Raw genomic sequence first — 13,033 nt, forward strand, 5'->3', positions numbered from 1 at the left:
CAGCTGCACCTAGCTCATGCTTGGCACAGCTGATTGGGGGCAAAGCTGGCTAGAGTGCTGCTCTAACTTACAGCAGCTAGAGCAGTTCCCTTGGGGCCAATCCAGCACTGCCTCCTTTGGCCCCTGCCCACCCTCAAGGAGCCCTAGCACACCCACCCAGCTGGGGTTGGAGAAGCAGGGAGAGTAAAGCTAGCTAATGAGCTCACACGTGTTCAACAAATTGTACTTGTCCTTCCAGAATGTGGGGAGAATATCCTCACTACCACCTTCAGTCAAAGAATAAACAAGAAACAGCCCTTTATTCTTTTAATGCTGTCACTAAAACACCAGCTGTCAGGCACTTGGGGGGCAGGAAAAAGCCAACCAAACCCACTGGAATTGACACAGGATTTTTTGAAATTGCAGTAAGAAATCACAATGCACAGAACCAAACAAAAGATAAATGCAGGGGCCGAAAATGAAAGGCAAACAAAGGACAGAGAGGAATTAGCTGCTGGGAGGAAAGGAACTGTGAGTACTGATTTGAAATTTCTCAGCCCACCTACAGGAAGGAGGCGGGGAGTAGAGGGGGCGAGAATCTGTTTCTCTCTTATGTTTGTCTCTCTGCTTCCTCTCTGTCTCACCCCCTCTTTCTTTTACCCTTCTCTCTCCTTCCCCCACTCCCACTCTCTTTTTCCAGAGAATGAATTTGCTGATTTGGCTGAATTGGAATTCCTTACCTTGATACAGACCTTTAATTCCTCGGCTTGGCCAGTGGGGAGAACTAAAGCCTGCAGTCAGTCTCTCTCCCCCACACACTCTCACACACATCCCTTTGCTTTCTTCCCACTGAGAGGAGACACAGAGGACCTGAACAAGCACTGGGAGACAGTGGATGGACGGCAGGAGAGAAGAAAGCTGATATTGAACTCATTCACAGAGTCCAGCTCAGCAACAAAGGATGCCCTCATATCTATCGGCACACTCAGCAACTGCTAACCTGTTGCCTGTTTTAAGGCCTTTGTCTACTGGCAGTCAGCGCCAATCAGTAACATCCTGAAAATCAAGCACCAGACAAGCTGGGAAGGCTCTTACTGCAGTAGTAACTCTTGTTTCATACCAGTCTTACTTGCTCCAAACTGCAGTCAATACCAGTCTTACTTCTCAATTGCCCAGTGTTAGATCCTTGGGAATGTCCTGATCTGGAGCTCCTTGAGAAGGAAGAAATATCAGCAAACTCTTACGGTAGCAGGTGGAATATCCTGATCTGCAGATCCTTTAGAAAGGGGAAATGTATCTATTCCATGGTGTTAGCCTGCAGATCGTGCCCAGATAGGAAGCTCTTTTAGAAGGGAGGAAATTTAATACCATGTTGTTAACTACCAGGTCGGGGCTCCTTTAGACAGGGCATGGTGCAGGGCCAGATATAAGTAGCCCACTGTAAGCAGACAGGCACTAGTGTAGTGGTAATTTTGGAAGTGCAGGAGCTCTAAACCCACTTATTGAAATGTTAAACTACGGCAGCAGCCAGAGAGGAGGAGGAGGAGGATTGGAAGCTGCCTGAGCCCCAACTGATGCAATGGAGAGGTGGTAGGGAGCTGTAGGAAGCACTGGTACTGAAGTGACTCAGAATGAAAAAGGAGGGGGAAGGGAAGGAAGATAGGTGGGTGCGGGAGAGAGAGGTGCTGTAAGGTGAAGCTGATTTTGCTGTCTGAATCCTGAATCTGGGTAGGAGTGGGAAGTCTGAGGGCCCTTTCATGGGAAAACTTTGGAAAACCAGATACCACCTAGAAGCATTTTAAATTAAAAAAATGTGACTCCTCTCTCTCTGACCTCATTTTCTTTTCTTTCTTTTTACTTCAGTTTCCCTGATTAGGTCAGGCAACGGTGGCCTTTCCCTACTGCTCCTGCAGTTGCCTTTGCCTGCACTGGCTCCTTGAGAGGCAGCACCGCCGCCCTGTGACTGACAAGGGGCTGCTATTCCTTCATTGCTTATTATGTGACTATTTGGTTAGTCTCATCCTGCTGTTTCTCCCTTCTCCTTTTCTTCCCTGACTTGCCTTCGCTCCTAGCCCCATTTTCAGTCTGTTCTTTGTTGTCTGTTTCTCCCCTTGCCCATTCCCCTGCCCCTTCTCGAGCCCGCTCCCCCACTGCTGTCAGGTTCTGTTTCCCAGTGGCTCTATGTAGGCTAGACTGTGCCAACTGAGCACTGCCCTGAGGAGGACAAGCAAGAGCCACCCATCCCATGTGAAGTTGGGAGAGGGCTTGTGCAGTCATAGTCCCTCCCCAGTTCACTGGGGAAGCATGCAGGCTGCCCCATCTTTGGGTGCTCCCTACACCAGGCCTGGCCCCCTCCGTGAACCAGTGCAGAGGGTGGATGCAGCCTTGTCTCCTTCACACCCTTTTGGACTGGTGTGTGCTGCCAAAGTTCTTACAATTGTTCCTGGCCCTCGTGTGGGCATGTCTGCTGGGAACCAGCCAAGGACAATCTGTTCCTCTGGGTTCACACTGTCTCCTCCCCAAGGCCCAGTACCTCCCTTTCACACTCCCACACACCAACCCATTGAGGCGATCCTTCGCCACCAAACCCCCCAATTCCTGCTCACCCCAGTTAACAGTCATCCGCAGTGGCACCATCCTCAGCACCCTAGGACAGAAGTGCCTGAATGTCGCTCTGGTCCCAGCTAGACACATCAGACCCAAAGTTATCAGACAGGGAACCTCAGAGGGAATTTCTCAATCTGACACTGTCTGGTAGGGAGCAATCTCCCTCTGATTCTCTCAGCTCAAAGTGAGGAGGGAGAGGGATGCAGCAGAAGCAATACCAACCTGAGGGGAAGGAGGAAGTGGGGAGCAACTGATGCCCCCTAGCCAGGAAGAAGCAGAAAGAGAGCAATACCTCCCTGGCCCACTCACCTGGAAGGCAGAGAGCTGCCACCCTGACCCATTAGCCATGCACCATTTCAGTGTCAGGACCACTGTCTAACCCTTAAGCCCCAAATCTCTGTGAACACTACCTTTTGGGGGCATGCAATGGGGTTTCAGGATATCAGAAGCCTTCTCCCCATAGATATTGCCAGATCACTCTCACCTCTACCTGTCCTCCTGTAGGCCCCCAAGGGACTTCTCAAACCTTGGATTTTGGCCAAAGAATACAAACCACTGCAAAAATATCAGTGAGGACTCCCCCAGGTTTCTCCTTCCTCCCAGCGGGAGGTGATCACCCCCGTTTTTCTGATTGATTCTCCAACACCCTACACCCAAAGCCCAACTGCATTTGAATTCCATGTTGAAATTGGGAGGGAGAAGGCTAGGGGTAGGACGGAATATGTAAAAGAGGGAATGCTGGCAGGGAGCAGCACTGCTGTGACCTAACAATGCATTCCTGCCTCTAACTTTCATGACCCTGATAAACAACACACCAGACTTTGCTAACTGAGACAAACACACATTCACCCTGCATTTCTCTGCATGTCTCTCACTCACACCATCACAAGATGTAATCCTCCCCCCACCACTGCACCGCGTCGCCAAGGACTTTCACACACAGGCTCCAGGCAAAGACACAAGCGGCACCCCATGGAATCCAAAAAGTTATTCATCTTTGTGGTAGGCAAACCCTTACCTGTTACCCACAGCAGAACGATCCATCCTACCAAGAATCCATCCATCGTCCTTGTCTTTCCATGCAGAAAAGACAGACGGGGGGAGAAAAAACTGAAACCACAAAGAAAAATAAAGAGCCCTCCTGGTACGAATCAACTGGCACCTAAGTATTCCCTTCACCGTTATCTGCGGGGCTCAGCAGCCTCCCAGTGTGTGAATCGGAGAGACTTCTGAATGGAAGCTACCACTGTGTTGGGGACGACAGGAAAGGTACTTTTAGGTCCCAGGTTTCCACTCCCCCAGTGACCTCCAGATCAATCTCAGATGAGATTGGAAACCTCTGCTTAGCAAGCTATAGTTCCACAGACTGAGCCCAAACAGAAGGAAAGCTCTTTTTTTTCCACTCCTCCTCCTTTTACTCCCCCCCCCCCCCCCGTACTGCAGGCTCCTGTGGTAACTGGAGTTTCTAAATCACATGGCTGTCCATTGAAGCTGTCCAGGAGCAAAAAAGAGTTCACCACTGAGCAATCTAGTGTCTAGTGGTAGGGAGCGAGACAGTGGGTGAGAGACAGAGAAGAGCAAGCTGAGGAGAGAGGCTGTGTGTGTGCGACAGACTAGATCTAAGGGGCAGAGAATGCATGCATGAAAATAGAACTGAGGAGCACAGAATGCATGTGTATATAACAGGAATCAAGGAGCACTGTGCCTGCCTACACACCATGGAGGGGCACAGCATTGTGTATGTGTGAACAGAGCTAGAACAGAGGAGCACGCAAACAGCATGGTGTGTGTATGACTAGAACAGAGGAGCGCACACACACAATGTTGTATGGTGTGTATGTGTGTAATTGAAATGTCCTAACTCCCAAACTTAAGTAGACTCTGAAACAAATAAAATTCAGTAACATGCCAGCTGCACATCCGTAAGAAAGCTCTTATTTCATTCAGCAATCTTCCCATACACAGAGACAGATGTAAGTTGGCTGCCACCAACTGAAGGTAGATTTTAAGGTAGACACTGGTTTGATTTTCAAAAAAGGTCTGCAAACAATCAGGCACATTTAATGTGGGTGTGCAATTGCTGCAATTCAGCAGCATGTGCAACGGACCTACTATGCACCCAACTAGCGGCTTGTATGCTTAATTATTCATGTTACATTCACAGTTGTGATAATTGTGCACACAAAATTAAGTGTGCTTGCATTTGCTATGTGCACAACTTTGAAAATCTGCCCATTAAATTGCACACCTTATGCTATACCAAGCCACACAAAATACCAACCCAACACATATTTCTCCCCTTAATTAACAAAATTTATAAACTAGAAAATGAGTGTAGATTACCGTACTAAAATCCTGTGAATTCTGACCCAAAACATGGCATTGTGACTAGCAACTATCATTTCAGATGATCAGGAGGTCTTCTAGCTCTCACTGCATGATATCTGCGTTGTGGGGTTCTGGGTTTTCATTACAAGATGATATAGTATAGAAAAAGACTTCTGAGTGGACTCATTACTGGTGTGGAAGCAGAAGATGACAGAAGATCATTTGCTAACACTGAAGATGTAAGTGAAGAGTTCTAGCCAAAAAAAAAAAAAAGTGCCCCATTCACACATTTAGTACCTAAGGCTCTTGAACGTTCTGTGACAGCTGAAGAGGATGATATAGTCAGTGGGACCACTTATATGTTTGAAGTTAAGTGTGGGCTTAAGTGCTCTGCTGGATGGGTGCTCAGCACCTTGCACTGTACCAATTTACTGTTTGCAGCCGAGTCAGCACAGTTTCAATTTGCACTTTGTTGACACTTGGAAGTTTTTATTCATAATCATAAAGGCTAGATTTTTTTTATTAAGATTTTGATTCTGTAGATGTTGATGAACCACATCAGAGAGGGAGTGGCCTTCAATTTTGTCCTAGTCTGGATCTTCAGACATAAAGTATTCTGATTTTCCTATGCCACATCAGGTCCAAAACTTGGGACAGTACTGGACTGTACACTGTAGTATAGGCAGAGTGCATTGCAATACCAATAGTTAGGATTGCATTAGCACTTCCATTCTATAGGGCATTTTCTAATTGCTTATAAACTCCACCTATGTTTGTTTGTCTTTCAGACGGAAACGTTCTACCTTTTTTCTTGGCAAGAGGACTCTTTTTAAAAAAAAAAAAGTTTGAACAAAAATAGTTCAGTCAGTTTTCAGTATGAAAAAAAATACACATTTGCCATGATGAAAAATGTTTTGTAATATTTATCTGAACAGCTCTAGTGCCTCAGTTAAGGTGGTAGGAATGTGAAATTAGGCTGGGAGATAATCTCTAGGCAGCAGGTGTGTCTTTTGATGGTCCATTAGAAATCCTTTAGAGTCGGTTGAATTATAGGGATTTAAAAAATGTACTTTCCACATGTATGCTTGTTTTTATCCTGTGATTAATTAATTACATGGTCTTATGATTATTTAATTAATTATCGTAATAGTGCCTAGAATCCTACATTAAGGATTGTGGCCCGTTGTGCTAAGCACTGTACATATACATAAAACAAAAAGTCTCTGCCCCAGAGTTTAAAATTCTTTGTACTTTGAATAGAATTTCTCCTTAAGTATGCTATTTCTCAGAGCTCTGTTGCCTCTGTGCAGGCACACAGAAGGAAATGGAGTGGAATTTTTCATTCAGGGCCAGACCCCATCTAGTGTAAATTAGTGTAGTTCCATTTAAGTAAATGGAGCTATGTTGACTGACATCAGCTTTTTTCCAGTCACTTTCCATTCACTGTACTCCTGACAATCCACTCAAAATCTGTGTGGCCCCATTGAAATAAATAGCAAAGCTCCCACTGACTTTGTGAGACCAAGATTTCACCCCAGATCCATAGCCCCTTGGAACAAGGCTGTTGTTGATGTTCTCTCTGATGATAAACATTGGGATCAGTACAACCCCTTATGCGTCACTGGTGTTAGTCACTCCTGAATTTTTTTTCCTTCACAAGTATTTTCAAGTAAGCTTGGCATAAGTCAGTTTAAATAAACCTTTGACTCTCGACTAAGGAAGGAAAGAGATTTTCAATACAAGGAAGTGTTATTGTTCTGGATGCAGCACTGGATTTATAGTCACTTTGAAACATCCACATATGTGGATGGTGCCATCCTTTTTCACTAGACAAGAAATGCTAATTCATTATGCATGACAGATGACAATACTCCTGCTTTAGGTAATGTTCCATATCTGCTTAGACCTTTGGTCTGACAGTCTATGGTATTATCTTCCCCTTGCAACTTTTAAGCTAACTGCCTGGCTTAATAGTTAACTTTTCAGTGATGACTTTGATTTTGTCCCGTTCTTAAAAACAGAATAGGGTTGCCAACTTTCTAATCGCACAAAATCAAACACCCTTGCACTGCCCCCGCCTCACCCCTTCACTGAGGCCCTTCCCCTTCTCCAAGGCTCCGCCCCTGCTTACTCCATCCCCCCTCCCTCCATTGCCCGCTCTCCCCCACCCTCACTCACTTTCACCAGGCTGGGACAGGGGGTGCAGGCCCCGGGATGGGGCTGGAAATGAGGGGTTCAGAGTGCGGAAGGGGGCTCAGGGCTGGGGCAGGGGGTTGGGGTGCAGGAGGGGGTGTGGGGGTGCAGACTCTGGGAGGGAGTTAGGGTGTGAGAGGGGGTTCTTAGCTGGGGCAGGGGGTTGGGGTGTTGGAGGGGGTTCGGGATGCGGTCTCTGGCTGGGTGGTGCTAATTTCAGGCGGTTCCCAGAAGCTGCTGGCATGTCCAGCTCCTATGCGCAAGGGCGGCCAGGGGCCTCTGCGCGCTGCCCACACCCGCAGGCACTGCCCCCCGTAGCTCCCATTGGTTGCAGTTCCCGACCAATAGCAGTTGTGGAGTTGGCTCTTGGGTTGGGGGCAGCACACAGAGCCCCTGTGGCTACCCCTGAGCCTAAGAGACAGACATGCCAGCTACTTCCATGAGCTGTGCAGAGCCAGGGCAGGCAGGGAGCCTGCTTTAGCCCCACTGACTGGACTTTTAGTGACCCAGTTAGCAGTGCTGACTGGAGCCGCCAGAATCCCTTTTCAACTGGGCGTTCTGGTCGAAAACCGGATGCCTGGTAACTCTAAATCAGAACTATGTTTCTGCCACATTGCAGTTAGGCTTGTTTCACTTTTCATCATTATATGAGTTTCTGAACAATTAGCAGGACCTTTTCAAGCCCAGCCCAGCACGTATGGTTTCTCACTATTCATTACAAACAGTGGCAATTTAAGCAATGGAATTCTACCTTGCTTGCTCCAGTCCCCCATACTGAACACTAATTAGTTCCCCTGTGCCTGTCCCCAGCACAATTCTGATAAACTTAGGTGGAAGAATGTCATGCTATGATACACCATATCATACAAAAATATACTGCAACTCTATCTGAAATGGCTATCCTTTCACTAATGGAGTCACCCAAAGTCATGTGAACATTGATTACTATATACAAGCTCATTTATTTTCTGAGTCCCAGGGTGTACTAACCCTCGTTAGCCATTTCCCCGCCCCCCTTCCTCATTTTCCAATACCAGTCTTTCTAGCAGTCATTTCTTCTGGTTACAGACATATTCTACATAGCTCTTTTTAACACATTGCTGGCATCTGACATCTTTACACCAGCACTTCACTTCTGAAAGATCCACTTTGGTAACATTCCTGAAAACTTGACATTTTGCTTGGAAATTCCACAGTTTTCTTATGTCCTTTTGCACATCCATTCAACCCTTCGGTTTCTCCTTGCAGCAATTTCCATAGAAACTGTGATTTCAACAGTCTTCTGGGATGTAAGGTCAGATTCCGCCAATAGACAATGCTATATTGCTTCAGTACATAGACGAAAGACTGGCATGTCACAAAAGGTGTTCTTTAATACACCATCAGATTCACACTGTTCAGACAGCCATAAACTGTGAAACTTTCTCCCTTTTCTTAGTTTCTTCTATTAAATTGGAATCTCTCCTTGACCACTGGTAGCTTCACAGCAAAATGTTAATCAAGTACATGCACCATCTTTGTACACGTTTTTGTTCCTGGGCTGCCTGGCTGCACCTAATGACATAATAGTGTTAAGTTTTATTTCTCTTCAAACTCAGGAGAGAGGATACTGTGGATACACTGAATCTGTTTCCCAAGTATGCCATTTGCAGTAACAAAGCATTCAATATATTCAGTGGAAAACCTCTATATTCTCAGCACAATAGACTGTAGGTTTTATAATATGATTTTATTTTAAATTCACTCTCTTTGGTGGGTAGTTCAAAATCACTAGTTACCTTTCTGTATAAACATCCCCATCCCACCCTTCCTGTAGTTCTCTCTCAGATGCCACAGTCATAGTGATTCTTTGCTGCTGTTCAGCTGGGAATTTAAGATTATCACTTTAAATAACACGCCAGCTGCAGATCAGCAATACAGCTGTGAGTTGTTTTTCTCCACAGACATACGGACATAAGATGGCTGTTCCCAGTGCAGTATTTTTTTAAAACTATTTTTCATTGTACTCAAGCCACACAGAATATCAATACAGGACATAAACACCCTGGTGTATGTGTAATTGCAACAGAGGAGCAGAAAGAATTTTATGAAAGTGTGCGGGTATAGTAAGAACTGCAGGTAGTGCAGGTTCATATCTATGTATAGTTGAAATTAACAGGCAAAGAAGTGAGTTGTTAAACGGTGTGAACTCCTGCAGACAGCTATACAGGACACTGGGGAAAATGTCTGATGATCAGACACCCTGAAGATGATACACTGCCTCCAATTCTTCTCTAGGAACACCCTCATTCTTCAGAGTGTCATTTCTGGAGCCGTGTCTTTTTTAATTATCCATATCATATTATTTTTAATTTGTCCCTAGGAAGAAGGTTTGTCCAGGAGTGGCTAGCACTCCCTGCCATGAGATTTCTGACAGGCGTCGTCCTCTTAGAAACAAGGTTGGCAAGGCAAGGTTGCACATGGAAGAACAGTATACGCTCAGAGAGGAAGTGAAATGAACATGCAAAAATGCACTGGTAGCAACAACACTACAATAATGTAGCAGAATCCTGTGAAAGACATAGCCTTGTTGGATGAAAGTATGTGCTCTGTGCACAGGTCTCTTTCCTTTACTCCCTCTCTAGCTATTTAGTGTTGATGTACCAGGGACTAAACCAGAATACAGGTAGTTTTCCACAACAGTTAAAGGGTTAAAAAAGACACAAAATTAAGCCTGTTTTAATTTAATTTACAGAATGATTTTGAGGTGCTCAAGCACTGCTCATCACAAAAATATCTGGGTCCCTGACATAAAATAAAAACAAACAATACATTAAAAAGGGCCCACAGCAATATAGAATAGCCCCTAATGCCAAGTGCAGAGCCAGGCCTCAAGGATGCTCTAAATTGTGCCATCTAAAATGGCCCCCAAAAGGAAATCATAGAATCATAGAATATCAGGGTTGGAAGGGACCCCAGAAGGTCATCTAGTCCAACCCCCTGCTCGAAGCAGGACCAATTCCCAGTTAAATCATCCCAGCCAGGGCTTTGTCAAGCCTGACCTTAAAAACCTCTAAGGAAGGAGATTCTACCACCTCCCTAGGTAACGCATTCCAGTGTTTCACCACCCTCTTAGTGAAAAAGTTTTTCCTAATATCCAATCTAAACCTCCCCCACTGCAACTTGAGACCATTACTCCTCGTTCTGTCATCTGCTACCATTGAGAACAGTCTAGAGCCATCCTCTTTGGAACCCCCTTTCAGGTAGTTGAAAGCAGCTATCAAATCCCCCCTCATTCTTCTCTTCTGCAGGCTAAACAATCCCAGCTCCCTCAGCCTCTCCTCATAACTCATGTGTTCCAGTCCCCTAATCATTTTTGTTGCCCTTCGCTGGACTCTCTCCAATTTATCCACATCCTTCTTGAAGTGTGGGGCCCAAAACTGGACACAGTACTCCAGATGAGGCCTCACCAATGTCGAATAGAGGGGAACGATCACGTCCCTCGATCTGCTCGCTATGCCCCTACTTATACATCCCAAAATGCCATTGGCCTTCTTGGCAACAAGGGCACACTGCTGACTCATATCCAGCTTCTCGTCCACTGTCACCCCTAGGTCCTTTTCCGCAGAACTGCTGCCTAGCCATTCGGTCCCTAGTCTGTAGCTGTGCATTGGGTTCTTCCGACCTAAGTGCAGGACCCTGCACTTATCCTTATTGAACCTCATCAGATTCCTTTTGGCCCAATCTTCCAATTGGTCTAGGTCCTTCTGTATCCTATCCCTCCCCTCCAGCGTATCTACCACTCCTCCCAGTTTAGTATCATCCGCAAATTTGCTGAGAGTGCAATCCACACCATCCTCCAGATCATTTATGAAGATATTGAATAAAACCGGCCCCAGGACCAACCCTTGGGGCACTCCACTTGATACCGGCTGCCAACTAGACATGGAGCCATTGATCACTACCCGTTGAGCCCGACAATTTAGCCAGCTTTCTACCCACCTTATAGTGCATTCATCCAGCCCATACTTCCTTAACTTGCTGACAAGAATACTATGGGAGACCGTGTCAAAAGCTTTGCTAAAGTCAAGAAACAATACATCCACTGCTTTCCCTTCATCCACAGAACCAGTAATCTCATCATAAAAGGCGATTAGATTAGTCAGGCATGACCTTCCCTTGGTGAATCCATGCTGGCTGTTCCTGATCACTTTCCTCTCATGCAAGTGCTTCAGGATTGATTCTTTGAGGACCTGCTCCATGATTTTTCCAGGGACTGAGGTGAGGCTGACTGGCCTGTAGTTCCCAGGATCTTCCTTCTTCCCTTTTTTAAAGATTGGCACCACATTAGCCTTTTTCGAGTCATCCGGGACTTCCCCGGTTCGCCACGAGTTTTCAAAGATAATGGCCAGTGGCTCTGCAATCACAGCCGCCAATTCCTTCAGCACTCTCGGATGCAACTCGTCCGGCCCCATGGACTTGTGCACGTCCAGCTTTTCTAAATCAGCCACATATCACTGGGCAAGGACACACTGATCACACACCCCATGCCAGTGGCTGCAGTAGGGCAAAGCATACTTAACCGGGACAAAGATGTGGCCTTACGTGGTAGCCTCCACCTTCAGCCTCAAAATATAGCAAGCTGCAATAATTCAGTCTGCAGGTGATGAATGAATGGATCATTGTGCTTAGATAGATCCTCCACTGAGACAAAGAAGCACAGCGTCCTAGTGAGCTGGAAGTGGAAGAAAGTATTTATCGTTGTTAGAGAGACAAGGTGGTTGAGGTAATGTCTTTTATTGTTGTTACATGCATGTCTAGGATTAGCAATGAGTCCAATAGGACTCTGAGATTTCATTCTAATTTGGCAAATGGAGGGCACAAGCTTTTGACAGAGGAAGAAATTAGTAGCACAATGTGGGAGCAGCTCACTCTGCCTTCCAACGTGAGAGAAAACTGATCAAAACAATATTGATTGCATTGTTTCTGTATTTTAATCTGAGTTAAGATGTGAATGGGGGAGTACAGAGACTTTCAAGGGAAGAGTATAAAGAACAGGAGTACTTGTGGCACCTTAGAGACTAACAAATCTATTTGAGCATAAGCTTTCGTGGGCTAGAGCCCACTTCATCGGATGCATGCAGTGGAAAATACAATAGGATGATTTTATATACACAGAGAACATGAAACAATGGGTGTTACCATGCACACTATAATGAGAGTGATCAGTTAAGGTGAGCTATTACCAGCAGGAGAGAAAAAAAACCTTTTGTAATAATCTAGATAATCTAGATGGGCCATTTCCAGCAGTTGACAAGAACGTATGAGGAACAGTAGCGGGGGAGGGGGGAGAATAAACATGGGGAAATAGTTTTACTTTGTGTAATGACACATCCACTCCCAGTCTTTATTCAAGCCTAATGTAAAGGTGTCCAGTTTGCAAATTAATTCCAATTCAGCAGTCTCTCACTGGAGTCTGTTTCTGAAGTTTTTTTGTTGTAATATTGCGACTTTTAGGTCTGTAATCGAGTGACCAGAGAGATTGAAGTGTTCTCCGACCGGTTTTTGAATGTTATAATTCTTGACGTCTGATTTGTGTCCATTTATAACAAAATTCTGAAAGAGCTGTCATCTTTGCGGGACAGCCCAGAGATTCTGAGTGCTCCCTAGAGTCAATTGGAATTCCACCTGGGGGGCTCACAGGGTCATGCGTCTCACTCCCACCATGACTATTAATATTATACACTGGGTACAGTGCAATCCCTACGTTCTTGCTTGTGTGAGAGAGAGAAAGAGTGTGGGGCAGAGAGAGACAAACAGAAATTCCATATTTGGCTCTTAATGAGATTCTTTGAATATGCCTATATAATCAATGTGTCCCCTTGCAGCCAACTGCAGGGGCACTGGAACAATTTTTTATAGTGGGGGTGCTAAGAGCCATTGAACC

At 45.6% G+C, this 13,033-nt stretch overlaps 1 protein-coding gene across 7 annotated transcripts in view; it reads right to left on the reverse strand.

Annotated features, from left to right (window-relative positions):
- The window catches only part of ILDR2 (immunoglobulin like domain containing receptor 2), a 48,873-nt gene extending 44,904 nt beyond the window's left edge, over positions 1–3,969 (reverse strand). For 4 of the 7 annotated variants that reach the window (XM_084628026.1, XM_084628024.1, XM_084628022.1 and 1 more), the window contains exon 1: positions 3,605–3,969. In XM_084628026.1, the coding sequence (XP_084484152.1) occupies positions 3,605–3,650 (46 nt within the window). In that variant the 5' untranslated portion in view covers positions 3,651–3,969. The remainder of the gene's footprint in view (positions 1–3,604) is intronic. The other 3 variants (XM_084628025.1, XM_084628023.1, XM_084628021.1) reach the window with 1 other exon arrangement.
- Between the last annotated feature and the right edge of the window lie 9,064 nt (positions 3,970–13,033).

Source organism: Lepidochelys olivacea (genome assembly GCF_965140295.1).
Source record: "Lepidochelys olivacea isolate rLepOli2 genome assembly, chromosome: 1".
NCBI lineage: Eukaryota > Metazoa > Chordata > Testudines > Cheloniidae > Lepidochelys > Lepidochelys olivacea.